The following is a 25,118-nucleotide window of genomic DNA, read 5'->3' as shown; positions in this document are numbered from 1 at the left end:
CTGTCAGAATGAACTCGGGTGAACCTCACCCGACTTCATTGTCATGCTGCGGCTCTGTCTGTGTCGCGTCCTGATTAGCGGTCACCTGTGAAGGACTCACCGGTGACCGCTAAACTCCTGAGTAACTGAATTGAGCAGCCCTCTCTCATATACTCACCGATCCCCGGCGCTGCACGGCATTCACACTGCTCCGGCGGCTTTTACTATTTTGAAAAAGCCGACCGCCCATTAAACAATCTCGTATTCCCTGCTTTCCCCGCCCACCGGCGCCTATGATGCACCCAATCACAGCAGCCGGTGGGCGTGTCTATACTGTGTAGTGAAATAAATAATTAAATAATTAAAAAAAAACGGCGTGCGGTTCCCCCCAATTTTAATACCAGCCAGATAAAGCCATACAGCTGAAGGCTGGTATTCTCAGGATGGGGAGCTCCATGTTATGGGGAGCCCCCCAGCCTAACAATATCAGCCAACAGCCACCCAGAATTGCCGCATACATTAGATGCGACAGTTCTGGGACTGTACCCGGCTCTTCCCGATTTGCCCTGGTGCGTTGGCAAATCGGGGTAATAAGGAGTTATTGGCAGCCCATAGCTGCCAATAAATCCTAGATTAATCATGTCAGGCGTCTATGAGACACCTTCCATGATTAATCTGTAAATTACAGTAAATAAACACACACACCCGAAAAAATCCTTTATTAGAAATAAAGAACACAAACATATACCCTGGTTAACCACTTTAATCAGCCCAAAAAAGCCCTCCATGTCCGGCGTAATCCAGGATGGTCCAGCGTCGCATCCAGCGCTGCTGCATGGAGGTGACAGGAGCTGCAGAATACACCGCCGCTCCGGTCAGCTTCGCACAGCAACTGAAGACAGCCGCGCGATCAACTGAGCTGTCACTGAGGTTACCCGCTGTCACTGGATCCAGCGGTGGATGCAGCGGTGGCCGCGGGTAACCTCAGTGACAGCTCAGCTGATCGCGCTACTCACCGCCGCTCCTCTCACCTCCACGCAGCAACTGAGGTGAGTAGCGCGATCAGCTGAGCTGTCACTGAGGTTACCCGCGGCCACCGCTGCATCCACCGCTGGATCCAGTGACAGCGGGTAACCTCAGTGACAGCTCAGCTGATCGTGCGGCTGTCTTCAGTTGCTGTGTGGAGGTGACCGGAGCGGCTGTGTATTCTGCAGCTCCGGTCACCTCCATGCAGCAGCGCTGGATGCGACGCTGGAGCATCCTGGATTCCGCCGGACATGGAGGGCTTTTTGGGGCTGATTAAAGTGGTTAACCAGGGTATATGTTTGTGTTTTTATTTCTAATAAATGATTTCTTTGTCGCTCCATTGGGAGACCCAGACAATTGGGTGTATAGCTTCTGCCTCCGGAGGCCACACAAAGTATTACACTTTAAAAAGTGTAACCCCTCCCCTCTGCCTATACACCCTCCCGTGCATCACGGGCTCCTCAGTTTTATGCTTTGTGTGGAAGGAGGCACACATCCACTCATGCATTCTCATTTTAGTTTAGTCCCCGACTTCAATTGCGGCCTAGTAGCAAAACTCCCGCCCCCGGGCCTGTCTATCAGGGGTAAGGGCGGGACTGCCGACCTGACGTCGGATGTGAGGGCCGGAGCATCCTGTATGTTTCCTCCCCCCTCACTGATCACTGTGGGGACTCCAGATTCCCGCACTTTTCTAACGCCGCCCACGGCTCCACTCCTCCCCTGAGAGCTCCGGCAGCCATTTCTTTGGCATTCTGCCTGTGGAGGATTTCCTGGAAAGAGCTCTGCAACGCTGGGAGACCTAAGGCAGGGAATCTGGAGGACACATACTCCGCTTTTTAGCGGTCGGTAAGCCACACCGGTCACCCGGTGCTGGTCCCCTTAGGGTGCCGGAATAGATACTATATATATATTTATATATTTCTGTTCGGTCGGGCTGTATACCGTTCCCATATACCCTCAGTGATCACTCTCCTAGGAGACAACAGCATGTCGTCCACGAGGAGCAAGGGTGCCAAGGCACAGGGTTATTTTGCGACCTGTACCTCTTGTGCGGCTAAGTTACCTGCGGGTTCCACCTACCCTCACTGTGAGCAATGCTCAACCCCTGTTTTGCTTGCTCAGCCGGAGCCTCGGTCACTAGTGGGCCCCTCGGCTCAGGTAGAACCCCTTGCTCCCCCTGTCCAGGCGGCAGGGACAGAGTTTGCAGTTTTTGCTGAAAAACTCTGAGTCACTCTCACAATCCATGGCTCAGTCTATGGACAAATGGACTGCCAAGCTGCTTGAAGCTTTGCAGTCCAGACCGGTCCTTCCACAGGCCCCGGGCCCTGTTGGATCTTCGCCTCCAGGCCCCTCTCTGTCCGCGCCGCAGCACGTTCCCAGGGGGGGCCCTAGGTCTCACGTGGAGGACTCCGGCCCGGACCACAGTCCCAGACCGGCTAAGCGGGCCCGCTGGGAATCTTCCCTGACTTCTTCACGCTGCTCGGGTTCCCAGCGTGAGGACTCTCTGGAGGACGAGGCGGACGTCGCAGCTCAGGGCTCTGACCCTGACGTTGCTCTCAATCTTGATACACCTGAAGGGGACGCCATAGTAAATGACCTTATCTCGTCCATCAACCAGGTGTTAGATATCTCTCCCCCGCCGCCACCTGTAGAGGAGTCGACTTCTCAGCAGGAGAAACACCAGTTTCGGTTCCCTAAACGTACACGGAGTGCGTTTTTCGATCACTCTAACTTAAGAGATGCTGTCCAGAAGCCCAGAGCGGTTCCGGACAAGCGCTTTACTAAGCGCCTTACTGACACACGTTACCCCTTCCCCTCTGACGTTGTTAAGGGTTGGGCTCAATGTCCCAAGGTGGATCCCCCAGTCTCTAGATTGGCGGCTAGATCTGTGGTATCGGTTGCAGATGGCTCATCGCTAAAGGATGCCACTGACAGGCAGATAGAGCTCCTGGTGAAATCCATCTATGAAGCCACGGGCGCGTCTTTTGCCCCGGCTTTTGCAGCCGTGTGGGCACTCCAAGCTATTTCAGCTTGTCTGGCTGAGATTAATGCGGTCACACGTAATTCTGCTCCGCAGGTTGCGTCTTTGACTTCTCAGGCGTCAGCTTTTTCTTCCTACGCCATGAACGCAGTTCTAGACTCTGCTAGCCATACAGCGGTGGCATCCGCTAACTCTGTGGCAGTCCGCAGGGCCATGTGGCTGCGCGAATGGAAGGCAGACTCGGCTTCCAAGAGGTTCTTAACCGGTTTGCCGTTTGCTGGCGACCGCTTGTTTGGTGAACGATTGGATGAGATTATTAAGGAATCCAAGGGAAAGGACTCCTCCTTACCCCAGTCCAAACCAAAGAGACCTCAGCAACGGAAAATACAATCGAGGTTTCGGTCCTTTCGTCCCTCCGCCAAGCCCCAATCCTCTTCGTCCAGCAGGCCGGAGAAAGGCCAGAGGAACTCCTATGCGTGGCGGTCCAAGTCACGCCCCCAAAAGGCCGCAGGAGGCACTGCTTCCAAGGCGGCCTCCTCATGACTCTCGGCATCCCCGAACCGCATCCTCGGTCGGTGGCAGGCTCTCCCGCTTTTGCGACGCCTGGTGGCCACATGTTCAAGACCGATGGGTGAGAGACATTCTGTCTCACGGTTACAGGATAGAGTTCAGCTCTCGTCCCCCGACTCGTTTCTTCAGAACATCTCCGCCCCCCGAGCGAGCCGATGCACTTTTTCAGGCGGTGAACGCTCTGAAGACAGAAGGAGTTGTGATCCCTGTTCCCCTCCAGGAACATGGTCGCGGCTTTTACTCCAACTTGTTTGTGGTGCCAAAGAAGGACGGCTCGTTCCGTCCCGTTCTGGACCTCAAACTACTCAACAGACATGTGAGCACCAGACGGTTTCGGATGGAATCTCTCCGCTCGGTCATCGCTTCGATGTCACAAGGAGACTTCCTAGCATCGATCGACATCAAGGATGCTTATCTCCATGTGCCGATCGCACCCGAACATCAACGCTTTTTGCGTTTCGCCATCGGGGACGAACACCTTCAGTTCGTGGCATTGCCTTTCGGCCTGGCGACAGCCCCACGGGTGTTCACCAAGGTCATGGCATCTGTTGTGGCGGTCCTACACTCTCAGGGCCACTCGGTGATTCCCTACTTAGACGATCTTCTGGTCAGGGCACCCTTTCAGATGGCGTGTCAAAACAGCCTTTCCGTCGCTCTGACGACTCTCCCGCAGTTCGGGTGGATCATCAACTTCCCAAAATCCAAGTTGACACCGACCCAATCACTGACGTACCTTGGGATGGAGTTTCATACTCAGTCAGCAGTAGTCATGCTACCGCTGGACAAACAGCTTTCGCTGCAGGCAGGGGTGCAATCTCTTCTTCGGGGTCAGTCACACCCCTTGAGGCGCCTCATGCACTTCCTGGGGAAGATGGTGGCAGCGATGGAGGCAGTGCCCTTCGCGCAATTCCATCTGCGGCCACTCCAGTGGGACATTCTCCGCAAATGGGACAGGAGGTCGACTTCACTCGACAGGAACGTCTCTCTTTCCCTTGCAACCAAGACGTCACTTCAGTGGTGGCTCCTTCCCAACTCTCTATCGCAGGGAAAATCCTTCCTACCCCCCACCTGGGCTGTGGTCACCACGGACGCGAGCCTGTCAGGGTGGGGGGTGGTTTTTCTCCATCACAGGGCTCAGGGAACCTGGACTCCGATAGTCATCCCTTCAGATCAATATTCTGGAGATAAGGGCAGTGTATCTAGCCCTATTGGCCTTTCATCGGTGGCTGGAGGGCAGGCAGATCCGGATCCAGTCGGACAACGCCACTGCCGTCGCATACATCAACCACCAAGGCGGCACTCGCAGTCGTCAAGCCTTCCAGGAAGTCCGACGGATTCTGCAGTGGGTGGAAGCCACAGCTTCCACCATCTCCGCAGTTCACATCCCGGGCGTAGAAAACTGGGAAGCAGATTTTCTCAGCCGACAGGGCATGGACGCGGGGGAATGGTCTCTTCACCCAGACGTGTTTCGAGAGATCTGTCGCCGCTGGGGAACGCCGGACGTCGATCTCATGGCGTCACGGCACAACAACAAAGTCCCGGCATTCATGGCCCGGTCTCAAGATCACAGAGCTCTGGCGGCGGACGCATTAGTTCAGGATTGGTCGCAGTTTCGACTGCCCTATGTATTTCCTCCTCTGGCGATGCTGCCCAGAGTGCTGCGCAAAATCAGGTCCGACTGTCGTCGCGCCATTCTCGTCGCCCCAGATCGGCCGAGGCGGTCGTGGTACCCGGATCTGTGGCATCTCACGGTGGGTCAACCGTGGGCGCTCCCAGACCGCCCAGACTTGCTGTCTCAAGGGCCGTTTTTCCATCTGAATTCTGCGGCCCTCAACCTGACTGTGTGGCCATTGAGTCCTGGCTCCTAGCGTCCTCAGGGTTATCTCAAGATGTCATTGCCACTATGAGACAGGCCAGGAAACCAACGTCCGCCAAGATCTATCACAGGTCTTGGAGGATCTTCTTATCCTGGTGCTCTGATAAGGGTTTTACTCCCTGGCCCTTTGCCTTACCCACTTTTCTTTCATTCCTTCAATCCGGAATGGACAAGGGTTTGTCTCTCGGCTCTCTCAAGGGACAAGTATCGGCGCTATCCGTATTTTTTCAAAAGCGTCTAGCCAGGCTTCCGCAGGTCCGCACGTTCCTGCAGGGAGTTGGCCACATAGTCCCACCTTACAAGCGTCCGCTGGAACCCTGGGACCTTAACAGGGTGCTAACGGCTCTTCAGAAACCACCTTTCAAGCCGCTACGGGATGTCTCTTTATCACGTCTTTCGCAGAAGGTGGCATTTCTAGTGGCAGTTACATCGCTCCGTAGAGTGTCGGAGCTGGCAGCGCTGTCATGCAAAGCCCCCTTCCTGGTTTTTCACCAGGATAAGGTGGTTCTGCGTCCGGTCCCGGAATTTCTCCCTAAGGTGGTATCCCCTTTTCATCTCAATCAGGATATCTCCTTACCTTCATTTTGCCCTCATCCAGTTCACCAATGTGAAAAGGATTTGCACTCGTTAGATCTGGTGAGCGCACTCCGGCTCTACGTGTCTCGCACGGCGCCCCTGCGCCGTTCAGATGCGCTCTTTGTCCTTGTCGCTGGCCAGCTTAAGGGTTCGCAGGCTTCCAAGTCAACCTTGGCTCGGTGGATCAAGGAACCGATTCTTGAAGCCTACCGTTCTTCTGGGCTTCCGCTTCCTTTGGGGCTGAAAGCCCATTCTACCAGAGCCGTGGGTGCGTCCTGGGCATTGCGGCACCGGGCTACGGCTCAGCAGGTGTGTCAGGCAGCTACCTGGTCTAGTCTGCACACTTTCACGAAACACTATCAGGTGCATACCTATGCTTCGGCAGACGCCAGTCTAGGTAGGCGAGTCCTTCAGGCGGCGGTTGCCCACCTGTAAGAGGGGGTCGTTTTCGGCTCTTTTTATCGAGGTATTCTTTTACCCACCCAGGGACTGCTTTTGGACGTCCCAATTGTCTGGGTCTCCCAATGGAGCGACAAAGAAGAAGGGAATTTTGTTTACTTACCGTAAATTCCTTTTCTTCTAGCTCCTATTGGGAGACCCAGCACCCGCCCCTGTTCCCTTCGGGCTGTTTGTTCTTTTGTGTACACATGTTGTTCATGTTGAATTGTTCTTTTGGTTCATGGTTTTCAGTTCTCCGAACATCCTTCGGATTGAATTTACCTTAGACCAATTTATAAGTTTCCTCCTTCCTGCTTTTGCACCAAAACTGAGGAGCCCGTGATGCACGGGAGGGTGTATAGGCAGAGGGGAGGGGTTACACTTTTTAAAGTGTAATACTTTGTGTGGCCTCCGGAGGCAGAAGCTATACACCCAATTGTCTGGGTCTCCCAATAGGAGCTAGAAGAAAAGGAATTTACGGTAAGTAAACAAAATTCTCTTCTTTTCAGGTGTGTGTTTATTTACTGTAATTTACAGATTAATCATGGAAGGTGTCTCATAGACGCCTGACATGATTAATCTAGGACTTATTGGCAGCTATGGGCTGCCAATAACTCCTTATTACCCCGATTTGCCAACGCACCAGGGCAAATCGGGAAGAGCCGGGTACAGTCCCAGAACTGTCGCATCTAATGTATGCGGCAATTCTGGGCGGCTGTTGGCTGATATTGTTAGGCTGGGGGGGCTCCCCATAACGTGGAGCTCCCCATCCTGAGAATACCAGCCTTCAGCCAGATGGCTTTATCTGGCTGGTTTTAAAATTGGGGGGGACCGCACGCCGTTTTTTTTAATTATTTAATTATTTATTTCACTACACAGTATAGACACGCCCACCGGCTGCTGTGATTGGGTGCAGTGTAACACCTGTCACTCAGCGTGGGGGCGTGTCTCAATGTAACCAATCATAGGCGCCGGTGGGCGGGGATAGCAGGGAATATGAGATTTTTTAATGGGCGGCCGGCTTTTTCAAAACCGTAAAAGCCGCCGGAGCAGTGTGAACGCCGTGCAGCATCGGGGATCGGTGAGTATATGAGAGAGGGGGATAGACTGACATGGACAGAGAGTGAGGGACAGAGATAGTGACCGACTGACAGATTAGTGAATGACAGACATTGTGAGGCGCTTCAGAACGCAGCTTTTCAGCTGCGCTCTGAAGCGGACCTTTTTTAAGCTGCGGTGCAGAGCGCACACCTGCGCACATAGCATCAGACACCAAAATCGTAATCGTATGAGGGATGTCACACGTTACAATTGACTAGGTTCGTGCAACAAAACGCTCAATTCTAGACAAAGATACGATGTGTTTGCGATCAACGGTTTTGCGTTCAATCCTGATCGCACGTAGATGTCACACGCAGATACCTCACAAACGATGCCGGATGTGCGTCACAACTTGACCCCAACGACGGATTGTGAGATATATTGAAGCGTGTGTAGCGGGCTTTAGATAACTAAAGAGCAAAACATTATTACTCTGGCCCTACAGAATATATTATACCACGATCACCAGTGACTAATCTATGTGGATCTAAAAATGGTGAACATTGTCCTGGGACAGCAAATACACTAAGTATCCCTGTTTTTTCTGTCTCTGGGATAGTAGATAAAAAATGAGCACTGGATGAGAACACAGTGACCACTCAGAGAAAACATGGTAGTAGGAGAAAACAGTCTCATTGCAGAACCATTGGTTTACAGGAATAAGATCATTTTACCACCACTACACATTTAATAAAACGAATTGTAAAGACCGTAAACATTGAGCGCAGAAGTTAAGGGCGGGTGTTTTTGATGGTCCTCAAATCAGAGGTCTCAGAAAAGATCCACACTTCAAAGATTCATTGAACGATGCAGAGGCAGATGCATGGTCACCTTTCACTATGGTTGTGCAGAATTTTCTTGAGAAATCCTAAAATTGATCGCTACACTGAACTAGCAGAAAGAATGCTATATTCTTTCCATCACCTTGGCTGTACAATGAGTATCCAGGTGCATTATCTCAATAGCCACTTGGATCGTTTCCCAGAAAACCTTAGTAAAGTGAAGAACAAGGTAAATGGTTCCACCAAGCTTTAAGAACTGTAGAAGAAAGATATCGACAACACTGAGATACTCACATGATGTCAGATTACTGCCTGTCTTTCAAAGTTATTATTTCAAAGCGCAACTCACTGCAAGAAATCTTTTAAGGGTCGCATTTGCTAAGTATCTTAATAAATGATCAAAGGCTCAATGGCAACTTTTTTATGTTTAATTCTTATTTTATGTTACAATTGTATGTTTATCTTCATAAATACAATAAATCTACATGTATGAATTTGTATTAATAACCAAAAAGGCAAAAATAACATTGAACAACTAGGACTGCTGTTTACTAAACAATCAGTTGTATGCTTATACATAGGTAGGGCATATCACATCTCATTAATTAGAGCTGATGGAAGAAAAATAAATGGCCGATTTTAGAATCGGTGACAAAAACTGACCGAATAGGTTTCTCATACACCAATTTTTTCATTCCCAGTGTTATAATTTTATGGTATTATAGAAAAAAATGAAACCTAGTCTTATGAGCGATAAAACCTCAAAATTGCATATTTTTTAAGATTTCCACTATTTTAGCCACTAGTGTATAACGGTATGCAGAAGCTCTTGGGTGCCCTCTAGTGGAGATTACAGACATGTCTCTTATTTACAAGACTGACAAAGGATGATCAAAAATGCAAATTTTAGTAATATTTGGAGACTGAGAATGACAATTTACTGTTCTTTTAATTTTCCAGGGTTCAAAAATGCGATTTATGGACACTATGAGCATGCATATGGCTGTCTCGGGCCTCACTGGATTTCAGAGGAGCTTATGGATGGCAAGTAAATACGGGAGGAAGAAAGGATTGCAGGAAGTGAAGCAGCACATCATGAAAACACGCAGCAAGGGTGATGGCCCTGCAGTAAGTACCGCGTGCCGGCATCCTCCAGGGAGATAGAACACTAAAGCTTTGTGTTCACTTTACTATTCTTTATGTAGTGTAAATCTGCTATTGAGAGAAGTATCATCATCTGCACTTCCTGCCTGTGCACACAGAGGGTTAACTGTGACCAAAATAGCTAAAAATTCTACTTTATTTCAATCTTGTATCCTTACATATAAAGAAGACCTGCATCCACCGCATGACACATTTCAGACGACTAAGCCATACCGGCCTGAAACGCATTATATGGACTTTTTTTTTTCTTAGCTGCTCACCCGCTTTGAAAAAGTTTTATACATTGCAATAATGTTATCCATGTGGAAGCATGTTTAAGCTGATAAAATCTCACGCTATAGTATGAAAGTTACACTTAAGATTACATTAATAGTTATGACATACTCAAAACCCACCCAACGTACTAACCCCCACCCCTAGATCTGCGTTGGAATAAAAAAAGGTATATTCTCTTTCCTTGCCCTAGAACCATTTTATAGTTTAGTTTCTTTCTGTACTGATTACCCTTATGATCCTTATTACCTTTTTAATCAATTTCAACCAATGAGATGTGAGAGGACGATATCTAGACGTTAATTTACACGTCATTACTAATTTCACCAGGTATAAACTTTTATAAACCTATTCTGTGCAGTTATGTCATTTACCAAAGATTGGAAAGAGTCCTAACAGACCAAGTAATAAATCCTAGAAGAGTCTAATGTTTAGTGTGATCTCATTAATACCTACCCTTGAGTGACAGGTTCTCTCCATATACTCATACGCAGGGAGACTTGTCAGTCCAGGGCAGCGGGCGGGGAGCAGCTGCCGGGGTCCTCCTGTCCATCTAGTCCAGGGGTGGGGAACCTCCGACCCGCGGGCCGTAAACAGCCTTTTCATGCGGCCACCAGGCACATTCCCGGGGACCGCAGTTTTTGGGCAACAGCCGCGGTCTTACCGACTGCTAGCCCTTTAAATCATAATGGTGATGCGAGGACGCGCACGCTACAGCGTGCGCATACCATGAGGTCCTTGTGCTGCTCAGGGCTTACCTTGTGGGCGGGGTAAGCAGCGCGAGTTGCCTTCCCGTCCACAGAAAAACAAGAAGAGAAGCAGCTTACCGGCCTCCCTGTTGCACATGCATCCCGGACCTGTGAGTCACTCCTCCCCCCCCCATCCTGTGCTGTGAGGCCGCAACCAAGTGCTGTGTACCCCCTAGTAGTGTGTGTGCCAGCCCCCAGTGCTTTGTACCCGTGAGTAGTGCTGTGTGCCAGTTCTCAGGGCTGTGTGCCAGGTCCCAGGGCTGTGTGCCAGCCCCCAGTGCTGTGTCAGCTCCCAGTTCTGTGTACCCCCGAGTAGTGCTTTGTGCCAGCTCCCAGTGCTGTGTGTCAGCCCCCAGTGCTGTGTGTCAGCTCCCAGTGCTGTGTACCCTTGAGTAGTGCTGTGTGGCAGCTTCCAGGGCTGTGTGCCATCCCCCAGTGCTGTGTACCCCGAGTAGTGTGTGTGCCAGCCCCCAGTGCTGTGTGCCAGTGCTATGTGCCAGACCCCAGCCTCCTAGTAGTGTGTATGCCCCCCTCAGTGCTGTGTGGCAGCCCCCAGCACTGTGTGGCCCCTCAGTGCTGTGTAATCCTCCACTGTTGTCTATGCCCCCCCGATGTCTATGATCTCCCAGTACTGTCCGTGACTCCCAGTCCTGTCCGTGCCCCCCTAATGCTTTTTGTGCCGCCGCCAGTGCTGTCCATGCCACGGTCAGTGCTGTCTGTGTCCCCATTGTCTGTACCCCCTAGTGCTGTCCGTGCTCCTCAGTGCTCTGTACTCCCCACTTCTGTGTGCCATCTTACAGAGGCTGTGTACTTGCCACTGTTGTCCGTACTCGCTTGGTGATGTCTATGCTTCCCCAGTGATGTCTGTGCAGCCACCAGTGCAGTCCGTGCCCCGCCTGTGCTATCCGTGCCCACAGTGATGAATATGCCCCTCCTGTCATGTATATGCCCCCAGCGTCTCCTGTGATGTGTGTACCCCCAGCGTCTCCTGTAATTTATGCGCCCCAGCGTCTCCTTTAATGTCTATGCCTCCAGCCTCTCCAGACCGAGAGAAACCTGGAAAAGCAGTTGTGAGAAACAACATGATCAATATCACCAAACATCAAAGCCGCACCAAAGAGAAGCAGCTCCAGCCACCATAGTATGGGTGAGTTAATTATTTGACCAAATATAACAGAGTAGTTTACAAGTTGATAATTTTGTGCGGCCCCCGAAGGTTCATAGAAAATTCCAAATGGCCCCTGGCAGTAAAAAGGTTCCCCACCCCTGATCTAGTCCATCCTGCGGCTCACTCCCCGGTAGCTATTGGACTGTGTTTTTAACTGAAATGCCATAGCATTTCAGAGTTAAATATACCTGGCTGATATCAGGCGGCCCCGGTCTGATACAGTGCCTTGTGAAAGTATTCGGCCCCCTTGAATTTTTCAACCTTTTCCTACATTTTAGGCTTCAAATATAAAGATAAAAATTTTAATGTTATGGTGAAGAATCAACAACAAGTGGGACACAATTGTGACATTGAACGAAATGTATTGCTTATTTTAAACTATTAAAAAAAATAACTGAAAATTGGAGCGTGCAATATTATTCGGCCCCTTTACTTTCAGTGCAGTAAACTCACTCCAGAAGTTCATTGAGGATCTCTGAATGATCCAATGTTGTCCTAAATGACTGATGATGATAAATATAAGCCACCTGTGTGTAATCAAGTCTACGCATAAATGCACCTGCTCTGTGATTGTTTCAGTGTTCTATTTAAAGCACAGATAGCGTAATGAAGACCAAGGAACACAACAGGTAGGTCTGTGATACTGTTGTGGAGAAGTTTAAAGCTGGATTTGGTACAAAAAGATTTCCAAAACTTTAAACATCCCAACGAGCACTGTGCAAGTGAACATATTGAAATGGAACGAGTATCATACCACTGCAAATCTACCAGGACCCGGCCGTCCATCCAAACTTTCATCTCAAACAAGGAGAAAACTGATCAGAGATGCACCCAAGAGGCCCATGATCACTCTGGATAAACTGCAAAGAACTACAGCTGAGGTGGGAGAGTCTGTCCATAGGACAACAATCAGTCGTACACTGCACAAATCTGGCCTTTATGGAAGAGTGGCAAGGAGAAAGCCATTTCTCAAAGATATGCATAAAAAGTGTCATTGAAGTTTGGCACAAGCCACCTGGGAGACACACCAAACATGTGGAATGAGTTGCTCTGGTCAGATGAAAACAAAATCAAACTATTTGGGCACAATGTCAAACGATATGTTTGGTGTAAAAGCAACACAGCTTAGGCTAGTTTCACACTACGTCTTTTTAACATCCGCTGAAAACGTTTTTTTAGCGGAAGTACGGATCCTGCTTTTACAGCAAATAACGTATGCAAACGCATATGTTATTTTGCAGGATCCTGCACTGGATGTTTAGGGGCGGGCATTGGAGTCATGTGATCGGGAGTGAGGGGAACTAGACTGGGAGCCGGCTTTTGACAGCTGCAGACGCTGGTAACCAAGGTAAACATCGGCCTTGGATACCCGATATTTATCTTGGTTACGAGTGTCTGCAGCTGCTAGGAGCAGGGCTGCCTGCACGCGTAACCAACGTAAACATCGGGTAACTAAGAGAAGTGGTTACGCGATATTTACCTTGGTTACGAGTGTCCGCAGCTCTCAGGTGGGCTAGAGAGGAAGGGGGAAAGACAGAGATAGAGAGAGAGGGTGAGGGAGGGAGTAGAGAGATAGACAGATCACGCGAGACTGGTTCTGGGCATGCTCAGTACTTTCTGGGCATGCTCAGTACAAAAGCAGGATCCTGTCTATCAGCATGCCAGCGTTCACCTGCGTTTGCGTGCTGTTTAGTCAGGATCCAGCAATTTGCAGTATTTGGACGGAGCTCAAAAACGCTACAAGTAGCGTTTTTGAAACATGTTAAAAAACTGCAAGTCACTGGATCCTCACTATAACGCAGGCAAACGCAGGTGAACGGATGTTAACGCGAGTCCATTGCAAATGCATTGAAATGAAAACGCATTTGCACTGGATCCGCTTGTCCGCTAAAATAACGTTAAGGACGGATGTTAAAAAGACGTAGTGTGAAACCAGCCTTATCACCCTGAACACACCATCCCCACTGTCAAACATGGTGGTGGCAGCATCATGGTTTGGGCCTGCTTTTCTTCAGCAGGGACAGGGAAGATGGTTAAAATTGATGGGAAAATGGATGGAGCCAAATACAGGACCATTCTTGAAGAAAATCTGTTGGAGTGACCTGAGACTGGGACGGAGATTTGTCTCTCAACAAGACATAACAAACATAAAGCAAAATCTACAATGGACTGGTTCACATATAAATGTATCCAGGTATTAGAATGGCCAAGTCAAAGTCCAGACCTGAATCCAATCGAGAATCTGTGGAAAGAGCTGAACACTGCTGTTCACAAACGCTCTCCATCCAGCCTCACTCAGCTCCAGCTATTTGCAAAGGAAGAATGGGCAAGAAATTCAGTCTCTCGATGTGCAAAACTGATAGAGACATACCCCAAGCGACTTGCAGCTGTAATTGCAGCAAAAGGTGGCACTACAAAGTATTAAAGTAAAGGAGCCGAATAATATTGCATGCCCCAATTTTCAGTTTATTTTTTTTAAAAAACTTTAAAATAACCAATACATTTCGTTCAACTTCACAATTGTGTCCCACTTGTTGTTGATTATTCACCAGAACATTAAACTTTTTTTATCTTTTATGTTTGAAGCCTGAAATGTGGGAAAAGGTTGAAAAATTCAAGGGGGCCGAATACTTTCGCATGGCACTATACATGCCGCCCTTGGATCAGGCAGCGTGTGTCAGCTGTCGTGACTTTAAAAGGGTCAAAGCTGGAAATATTTATATCGCATCTCGCAGAATAGCCTATTCCCTGGCTATTGGTGCCATGCAGCCGAATAATTACTGGGTGAGCTGACCTATACCTTTGCTAACAGTGACAGGCTTATGAGAGAGACATTTATGGTAACTGGTGTATAACAAGTTGAGAAAATCTGCAAATAAAATGGAATCACCCAACAAATCTTTTATTGTACAACGGATTATGATGACTGATTATCAACACATTCTATCAATTTAACATTAAAGGCTGCTTTACACACAGCGACATCGCTAGCGATGTCGCTCGTGAAAGCACCCGCCCCCATCGTTTGTGTGTCACAGGCAAATCGCTGCCCATGGCGCACAATATCGCTAGTACCCGTCACTCATACTTACCTTCCTAACGACGTCGCTATGGCTGGCGAACAGCCTCTTTTCTAAGGGGGCGGTTCATGCGCCGTCACAGCGACGTCACACGGCAGGCGTCCAATAGAAGTGGAGGGGCAGAGAGCAGCCGAAGGAAAGTCACGCCACCTCGTTGCCTAAGGACGCAGGAACGTTGTTGTTCGTCGTTCCCGGTGTGTGCTGCCTCAGGAACCACGAACAACCTGCGTCCAAAAGCAGCAACTATATTTTGCAAATGGACGACGTGTCAACAATCAATGATTTGGTAAGTATTTTGCATCGTTAGCGGTCGCTCGTACATGTCACACGCAGCGACGTTGCTAACGAGGCTGGATGTGCGTCACGAATTACGTGACCCCAACGACCTCTCGTTAGCGATGTCGGTTGTAACGGGGCCTTAAGGATCATTGATCTTTTCCTTTATTGACACCAAATAGTTATTATTATGATCACTTGTAAACAAGGGACCCCTTCAGATATCTGGCCAATATAAATGAGACTTTTGGGCTTGGCAACATGTAGTCGGCCTAGTATTTAAATTTGCTGTGATCCCTATGTGGTACTCTAACAAGCATTAGATGCGGTGGCCATGCATATGATCTGCTATCTCTTGATATTATGTGTAAAACCAATATGTTGTCCTATTTTGCTATAAATGACAGAATTGATCTCATGGCCTTTTTGTTTGTTTTCGCAGATAAACTCATGGGAGTGGGTGAATGTTAGCAGCATTAACAATCTGGCTGATGTCCACGCTCTCTATGTTGGAGGCCCTCCTTTAGAAAAGGAAGCACGAGACCTGTTTGTAAAAGGAAGTATGGCCGATATCAGAGCTCAGTTCCAGGTAAGAATACAAGAATTCCCAATGCTTTATTAATAGATAGTGATGTTGTAGTATGACAGTACTTGGGTTGTCCTCTTGTCTTACTTTTTCAGCAATGTCATACGTCACCACTACTGGTATAGCAGGGGTAAAGCAATGCATTGCAAGTGTAATTGTTATTAGTGTCTATACACATTAGCCTGCCAGCTTTCTGAAAGTCCTGGCCAGCAAATCTGTTTAAAGGAAATATGTCAGCAGATTTTCTACTATTTAACCCCTTAGTAACCAACAATATGACTTAAAATTCACCGAAGATCTAAATGAATAGCATCCTCCGACACCTGAAACTGACGCAGCTGCCAGCAGTATACTATAGCTGTCGCCCTGCTGCATCATTCACAATCAGTGTTGCTATGGCTGTTTAACCCCTTAGATGCTTATGTCAATAGAGTGACTGGCATCTGGATGGTTAACAGTGCGGGGGCTTCCTCTTTAATCAATACAAAGAAAAAGATGTGCTCATATACAGGATCACCCAAAAAATAATGACTTTCTCTTTAATCCGATCGGCACTTTAAGATCACGATTGTGTGGTCCTGATGGTTCGAATAGTAATTCAAGGCCAAATAACGGCCTTAGTCTGCCGGCTATAGTGACCTGTTCAGAAGTTGGCAACATTTAGGTGGTACAAATGACATGTTTCTTTTCAGTCATGCCACGTTACATTAATTCCTGAAAAGTAGCTGAAGGGTTAATAAACTTCCTGGCTTCAGTTTTGAATATGTTGAGGGTGTGGAGACACTAGGGTTAGTGGGGGCTCTTTCTCAATGGCCTGGATGTTTTTATGAAGACTGCACAGACGAGCTTATCCTACTGAACGCCCTACTCCATACCCATGGGCAGAACGCTACTCGGACAACACAGGGTGAGGGTATCACACGCCGGTAAGAGTTCATTGGGTTTTTAGCAGTCAACAGCATATAATAATACATTACCAGCAAGAACACAAGATTGTGCAAGTGACAGGATCTCGGAGGTTCTAATCCCTAGTGGGCCAGCAAGAGGTGACCTTGCTGGCCCACCAGGGTTTAGAACCTCCGAGACTTTGTGCATCCAGGGCCACTACCCAAGAAAGCAGCACCCCACTTTTGTCTGGCACCCACTGAGACAAGATGGCGGCAAGCTTAGCAAGTGGACTGAGCACTGCAAGGTATGTGTCCAGGTGATAAGATTGTCCCAACCTGAATTGCTCAAACAAATTTGTAGCCTAAATGTTGGGCAGAGTAGCTGTTTTGAAATCCACTAGCTCAAACCATAAGGCCCCTTTACACACTGAGACTTTCTAGCGATCCCACCAGCGATCCCGACCTGGCCGCTGGGAAAGTCGCTGGTGAGCTGTCAAACAGGCAGATCTGGCCAACGACGCAGCAGCGATACGGACCTGCAGAACAAGCCCTGGTCGTTGGGGACGTCTCACACAGCAGGGGACGCTATAGCATGCTGGGTTCTAAGTCGCTAACGATGTCGTAACAGTGTCAAACACACCGATGCATGCTGCGCAGCCGGAAACAAATGACCAAAGAATGGTCCTGAAAGATTTGTAGCGATCAGCGACCTCACAGCGGGGACCAGGTCGCTGATACGTTTCACACACTGCAATGTCGCTGGGGAGGTCGCTATTACATCACAAAACCGGTGACGTTACAGCGATATCGCTAGCGATGTTGCAGTGTATAAAGGGGCCTTTAGTCCCTAGACTGAAGTCCTGTAGAAACATTGCGGTGACAGGAGCTGACCACTTTATATAGCTCCTATTGCAGGGCATTGTGCCCTATAGGATTAGGGAGAGATAAACATGACTGTTCCCTCATTCTTCCCTAGTTCAATTAGACTGCATCAATGTCCTCCAAATGATCCATAATAGTAATACCGCAGGGGGGCTGATGCAATCCATAATCAGCAGTCATTCCACAAATTTAGCATACAAAAAGGGGCAATGGTCAGTCTCACATGAAACAATGGCTCCTGTCCATTGACTTACAGAACAAAGGAATAGTATGTCTGGCATAATTAAGAATGGTTCAGCCTTTTGCAAGTCTCCAGATTTCCTCATTGATGCTGAGTACATGTCCAGTAATCTGGCCTGCTTGTGACCACTCTACCAAATTATCAGAAATTTCACGCTAATGGAAGTTCAAATACACATGAACATACACATCCACTCATGATCATGTCTATTCTATAAACATGCTCTATTCCCGGTGGTGCTATTCCAGCGTGCTGTGGAGATGGAGCACACGGGGGTTGACTCCTGTATTACTCCACATTCCCCAATGCTGCTGGATCTGGTGAGGGTATGTTATATAATCTACAGGTATAGAATTTATTGTGAAATACTTATTAATTAGATGTACATTCTTCACAAGTAATGACATGTAAACTATTACAGTGGTTACCTTTTTTTTCCTTTTTTTTTTTTTATTTATTATTTTTTTTTTTTTAAAGGATCTTATACTTTATTGTGCCCTTGATGTGAAAGCCACATATGAGGTGTTTCAGGAGACATTTCCACTCTTCATAGAAAGGTAACTTAGTTTGTATGTCAGATGTCACTTCAATAATGATGGCTCTACTTGCACAATATTGGGACTTTGTGTCCTACATATATGCCTTGAATTGCCTGCAGAGGTGTTCTGGCCAGACGTATGTTATTTAAGGGTTCCTTTACCATGTGTTCAGCTGTCACCTGTTACTATACATCATTTTCAACTGTATTGAAAAGTATACTTTGCTGCAATTCTTTTATATAACAGATTGCTGCAAAAGAATTGGCATTCCAAGGAAGTAAATGGCAGATGTATACAACTATATGGGCTTGCACGGTCTGGTGGGCGCTTTTACGTGTGATGATTTGAATTGAGCCTAATGACTATGGGGCAAAGTCATCAAAGCTTTTGGTGTAAAAGCTTTGAAAGTTGTAAATATTTTTGCTCAACAAGGGTCTTGCATCACCTGAATAGAAGAGAATTGAGAGTAGTACTGGAGTCTAGTTTGCACATATCCACAAGTATATAAAGTGCATACTTACACGGGTAGGGCACACTGTCACATTTCACCAGTCTGCAATCACAAAGAATGCTTTTTCTTCTCACACACTTTTTTAAAGGGAATCTGTTTGAAGGTTTTAGACCGCATGCTGCTTGGATTAAAATTTTTGTTTTAGCACCAGGAGATTATCATTGCTCGGACAAAAGGCCGCTTTACACGCTGCGATATCGTTACCAATATTACTAGCGTGCGTACCCGCCCCCATCGGTTGTACGACACGGGCAAATCGCTGCCCATGGCCCATGCCCATGCCTGTGGCGCACAACATCGCTCAGACCCGTCACACTACTTACCTGCCTAGCGACGTCGCTGTGACTGGCGAACCGCCTCCTTTCTAAGGGGGCGGTTCGTTCAGCGTCACAGCGACGTCACTAAGCGTCCGCCCAATAGAAGCGGAGGGGCGGAGATGAGTGGGACGTAACATCCCGCCCACCTCCTTCCTTCCGCATTGCCGGCGGCCATAGGTAAGGTGAGGTTCCTCGTTCCTGCGGTGTCACACATAGCGATGTGTGCTGCCTCAGGAACGATGAACATCATCGTACCTGCAACAGCAACAATAATCGAGAATAGGGGGCGATGTCACCGATTAGCGATTTTTGCGACGATGCAAAATCGCTCATAGGTGTCACACACAACGACATTGCTAACACGGCCGAATGTGCGTCACAAATTCCGGACCCCAACGAGATCGCTTGAGCGATGTCGTAGCGTATAAAGCGGCCTTTAGTCGGCTACAGTAGCCCTAGTACGACATGCCCGCTGCTGTGATTAGCAGCTCACTGTCTATAGACATTTTACATTGAGAGCCTGGTGTGGGTGGGGGCAGCTTTCTCCGCTCTGATGCATTTTCAAATACAAAAACTGCACCCAGTACATCCTTGTACTCAGAGTTCTTTGCCTACATCATGCTGCTCTCAGATCGGGTAGTTAACACCACGTCGGGTAGTTAACACATATGGGTAAGTGTTTCACATTTATTACGGCTCCTTAACTCTAAACTCAGCTGGTAATTTGCCCTCTGGTATTACACGTATTAGCTGTTGAATGTGAAACTGAGCACATCGCTCACTATGTATACTCACTATCAGCAGGTCTGCTTTGCATTTCTTATCTTTATTGTATAGTTAGGCTGGGTTCACACATAACGACAGCGACAACGATGTCGCTGTTACGTCACCATTTTCTGTGACGTAACCGCGACCTTGTAAGTCGCTGTTATGATCGCTGCTTAGCTGTCAAACACAGCGACGCAGCAGCGATCATAACGTCGCTACATGTGCAGAGAGCAGGGAGCAGCGCACACTGCTTAACGCTGGCTCCTTGCTCTCCTAGCTACAGTACACATCGGGTTAATTAACCCGATGTGTACTGCAGCTACATGTGCAGAGAGCAGGGAGCCGCGCACACTGCTTAGCGCTGGCTCCTTGCTCTCCTAGCTACAGTACACATGGGGTTAATTACACGATGTGTACTGCAGCTACATGTGCAGAGAGCAGGAGCCGGCACTGGCAGCGTGAGAGCAGCGGAGGCTGGTAACGAAGGTAAATATCGGGTAACCAGGGAAAGGGCTTCCCTTGGTTACCCGATGTTTATCTTGGTTACAGCTTTCCGCAGCTGCCAGATGCCGGCTCCTGCTCTCTGCTCGCTTCATTTCGTCGCTCTCTCGCTGTCACACACAGCGATGTGTGCGTCACAGCGGGAGAGCGCCTTTGAAGAAAACGAACCAGGGCTGTGTGTAACGAGCAGCGATCTCACAGCAGGGGCCAGATCGCTGCTCAGTGTCGCACACCGCGAGATCGCTAATGAGGTCACTGCTGCGTCACCAAAACCGTGACGTAGCAGCGATTTCGGTAGCGATCTCGCTATGTGTGAAGCACCCCTTAAACTAGATTCACCCCTTGGGCTCACAGCTTTGGTAATTTGCCCTGTGGTATTACACGTATTAGTTGTTGATTGTGAAACTGAGCACATCGCTCATTATGTATGCTCACTATCAGCAGGTCTGCTTTGCATTTCTTATCTTTATTGTCTAGCCAAACTAGATTCACCCTTTGGGCTTACAGCTTTGTTCTGGCATTAGGGGTGCTTCACACACAGCGAGCTCGCTGCCGAGATCGCTGCTGAGTCACGCTTTTTGTGACGCAGCAGTGATCTCATTAGCGATCTCGCTGTGTGTGACACTGAGCAGCGATCTGGCCCCTGCTGCGAGATCGCTGCTCGTTACACACAGCCCTGGTTCGTTTTCTTCAAAGGCACTCTCCCGCTGTGACGCACACATCGCTGTGTGTGACAGCGAGAGAGCGACAAATGAAGCGAGCAGAGAGCAGGAGCCGGCGTCTGGCAGCTGCGGTAAGCTGTAACAAAGATAAACATCGGGTAACCAAGGTGGTTACCCGATATTTACCTTAGTTACCAGCCTCCGCAGCTCTCACGCTGCCTGTGCTGCCGGCTCCGGCTCTCTGCACATGTAGCTGCTGTACACATCGGGTTAATTAACCCGATGTGTACTGTAGCTAGGAGAGCAAGGAGCCAGCGCTAAGCTAAGCTGTGTGCGCTGGTAACTAATGTAAACATCGGGTAACCATACCCGATGTTTACCTTAGTTACCAGTGTCCGCAGCTTCCAGACGCCGGCTCCGTGCAAGCGCAGAGTCGCTTGTACGTCGCTGCTGGCTGGGGGCTGGTCACTGGTCGCTGGTGAGATCTGCCTGTTTGACAGCTCACCAGCGACCATGTAGCGATGCAGCAGCGATCCTGACCAGGTCAGATCGCTGGTCGGATCGCTGCTGCATCGCTAAAGTGTGAAGGTACCCTTAGCCTCAACATCATTATTCACCTGTAGGTGGATCTGGTTTAACTCCTCATTGGCTGACATAGTCGGACATTGTTTTTTTCTATGGTCATTATAACATGTCTCTATATACATGTACCTTGCTGATATTTTTATATAGCTGTTTATCCCCAATGTGTACTACCCGATATTTCTGGTTCCTGGTATTTTCCCGACTTTAGCCTGACTGTCTATTATATATACATTTTTATGAAATGAACTTTTGCCTCTTATGGTTGTAATTTTGTACTAATAAAATTTCATTGGATTATTTGCAAGAGGTTGTTCATTATTGTGTTGTGCATTATTTTGGATTAATCGGTATCCACACTAGTAGAAACCCCTGCTTTCTCCTGTTTTTCTGTATTTCCAATATGGGGTCTAGTGATTTTGGACACTAACTATGACAGGTCTAATTGTCCCTAACCTTTTCATATATGCTCTCAGATGAGGTAGCAAAAACCTGCAGACAGATTCCCTTTAATAGAAATGATCTGCAGTACCAGACACGGCCACTACTAACAATACGAAGCTGTGCCCCATAAAGAATGAGCATGATATAGCCTTCGATAGAGACTCCTTTTAGTCAGGTGATCGACAGGTGACCCAAGAGTCACACTTCCCACCATAACCATCAATTTTGTAGTCCTGAATTATCTCTTTAATATTGTTGAGCGGACCCGGACTGGGAAAATCTGGATACCCGGGTCCGATCTGGATTCGACATTATTTCTTTTCTTCTTTTTTTTTTTTTTTCCTCTCGCGCTCTCTCTCGCGCACTCTCTCGCGTGCGCTCTCTCTCCTCTACTTTAATAGTTGTAAGCAGATTTATAAAACATGACATCATAAAGCGTAAAAGTAAAAAAACACAGCTGCAATTAATCGATATGCAGCAGCACATTCACATTGTAATACTCACTGCTGGCACTATACTACATGCATCATCTGGCTTATACTGTATAAGGACCCCATGTGATGAGCCAACACATTGAATATGGATAACGGACCAAGGAAGAAGTTTTGAGGGAATTTCCTGTAAATCCGTCACTATACAATCGTTATCATTTATATTTGACAAAGTACGTCATAACATTTTTCTACATTGTTCTGCTATATTAGTTTTTCACAGCCTAGCTATTCTCCTGTTTTCTAGATGCCCTCATCCTGTGACTCTGGCTGGGATGCTAGAAATGGGAGTTTCCTATCTACCAGTCAATCAAAACTGGGAGAAGTATCTGGACGAAGCTCAAATCACTTATGAGGAGCTGCAGAAAGAGATGAAGAAATCCCTCATGAACCTAGCGAATGACGCCTGCCAGCTGCTGTTTGACGATAGGTGTGTGATTAAAAGAAGACCTCAAAGTTAGAAGAGAACCTGTCATCCGATTCATGCTGCCCGAACCACAGCTGCTTTTACATACTTACAAACTATAGTTCGGGCACCATGACCTGGATGACAGGTTCCTTTTTAGATATAGTCATAGTTTTCTATGCAATTCAACCTTTTTCCTCCTGATGAATTTTCACTTGGCCTATCATTTTCTCCTATCATTTATCCAACAGCCATAACTTTTTATTTTTGTGCCAATACAAATGCCTGCATTTTTGCAGAATTTGATGTAGTTTTAAATAACACCATTCATTTCTTCATCGTTCCTATGGGAGACCCAGACCATGGGTGTATAGCTTCTGCCTCCGGAGGACACACAAAGTACTACACTAAAAAGTGTAGCTCCTCCCTCTGAGCATATACACCCCCTGGATAACCAAATATAGCCAGTTCAATGCTTTGTGTTCAGGAGGCACACATCCACACATGCATTCTCATCTGATTTTTGATTTTAAAGAGTTTGAAGAAAAGCGGGTCCAAGCCTGGACCCCCGGCATGTCCCTTCTCACCCCACTGTGTCGGCGGTGTTGTTAAGGTTGATTTCAGGGCTGGAGCCTTACATGCCGCGCTCCTTCACCATCCCTCGGGCTCTGGCTTGAAGTGGGAGCCAGCACGGTTCTCACTGCCTTGCAGGAGACCGGTCTCCATCTGCAGCCCTTTCAGGATCCTGCCGGACGGAGCACTCATCCCTCAGGGACCTGGCCCTGCGTCTCACAAGCTAAGTATTTGAGACGTTATTGTCGGGGGGTCCCTTGCACTTTATTGTTGGGGAGAGTGTGTTATTTAACTTTTCTGACATTTCCGGCCGGTTCTCTGGTTTTCACCTGAGAACCGCGCCGAGGGTGCCTGCGCGCCGGCCGCATTGTAAAATTTAGGCCCCGGCTTCGCCTGAGGCCTAGTTTCGTTTTCACTGCCCCTGCATGTCAGTTATGCAGAGGGACAGTGCCGCGCCGCCCACCGGCCGTTCGGCACAGGGGAGGACACTCCTCTCTGAGGAGATGTTTCCCTCCCCTGTATATCTCCCTGGCCCTCCGGATCCCGCTCTTTGACTAGGCCCCGCCCCCTCTCCTTGCTCCGGCGCCATTTTATCAGCGTTCTCACACCGATCGGCGCTGGCTGCAGCATCTCTGCATAATCTGTCTGGGGGTCCAAGCTGTGGGATCCGGAGGGCACACAAACGGTCTGGTAAGCCACAACCTCCGGTTGTGGACCTTCTTATACACTCTCTGGGGGTCATTCTGGCTCAGAGCCCCCACCTCAGCAGCATGTCTCACACTAGGAGCAAGGCTGCAAGGCTGTACTCAATATGCACTGCATGTAAGCTCGTACTGCCTGAACCGAGCACATATCCACATTGTGATGTCTGCTCTAACATGGTGGAGTCTCCCCAGTGGTCCCTCCGGCTGCTCCGGCCCCGGTGGCTGAACCCCCGGCTTGGGTAGAATTGTTCTCTAAGTCTATCTCCCAGTCCTTTGCCGACTCCATGGGAGAGTTGTCCCGGACTCTGCTGAGCATGCATCAGCCCCCTTCTCAGGGCGCCTCTGCTGCTACGGCTCGCTCTGCAGAGCTCACAGAGGATTCTTCATCTGCTCCCAGACCCCGTCCTCCTAAAAGGAGACGCAGGGTCCCCTCTCCTTCCTCGTCCTGCGGCTCTGATTCACGAGCTGACTCGCAGGACGAGGAGGATGTCTTTACTGGGGGCTCGGACGCTACCTCCATGTGCCCCATTGATCTGACCGAGGGTGATGCAGATGTTAGTGATTTGATTGCGTCCATTAATTCTGTACTGGACCTCAATCCGCCAGTATCAGAGGAGCAACCCTCTCTGGCAGAAAAGCACCAGTTTACCTTGCCTAAGAGAACAAGGAGTGTGTTCTTTAACCACTCCAGTTTTCAAGCCACTGTGTCTAAGCCCAGAGCCTGTCCTGACAAACGCTTCCCAAAGCGTGGTTCTGATGACCGTTTTCCTTTTTCACCAGAGGTGGTCAAGGAGTGGGCTCACTCACCAAAGGTAGACCCTCCGGTGTCTAGACTCTCAGCCCGGACAGTTGTATCAGTAGCTGATGGCACCTCACGTAAGGATCCCACTGACCGCCAGGGTGACCTTCTGGCCAAATCTGTATATGAGGCGGCAGGGGCCTCGTTCTCCCCATCTTTTGCAGCAGTGTGGGCTCTCAAAGCCAT

The 25,118-nt window shown here is 48.5% G+C and overlaps 1 protein-coding gene across 4 annotated transcripts in view; it reads left to right on the top strand.

The window, feature by feature from the left end:
- The window catches only part of POLG (DNA polymerase gamma, catalytic subunit), a 217,455-nt gene that overhangs the window by 41,448 nt on the left and 150,889 nt on the right, over positions 1 to 25,118 (top strand). For all 4 annotated transcript variants that reach the window (XM_075345933.1, XM_075345936.1, XM_075345935.1 and 1 more), the window contains 4 exons: positions 9,290 to 9,457; positions 15,482 to 15,628; positions 18,113 to 18,192; positions 22,698 to 22,880. In XM_075345933.1, coding sequence (XP_075202048.1) covers positions 9,290 to 9,457; positions 15,482 to 15,628; positions 18,113 to 18,192; positions 22,698 to 22,880 — 578 coding nt within the window. The remainder of the gene's footprint in view (positions 1 to 9,289; positions 9,458 to 15,481; positions 15,629 to 18,112; positions 18,193 to 22,697; positions 22,881 to 25,118) is intronic.

The sequence above is a fragment of the Anomaloglossus baeobatrachus genome, chromosome 4 (genome assembly GCF_048569485.1).
Source record: "Anomaloglossus baeobatrachus isolate aAnoBae1 chromosome 4, aAnoBae1.hap1, whole genome shotgun sequence".
Lineage (NCBI taxonomy): Eukaryota > Metazoa > Chordata > Amphibia > Anura > Aromobatidae > Anomaloglossus > Anomaloglossus baeobatrachus.
The sequence above is the reverse complement of the archived record's forward strand: the minus strand, read 5'-3'. Positions and strand labels throughout refer to the sequence as shown.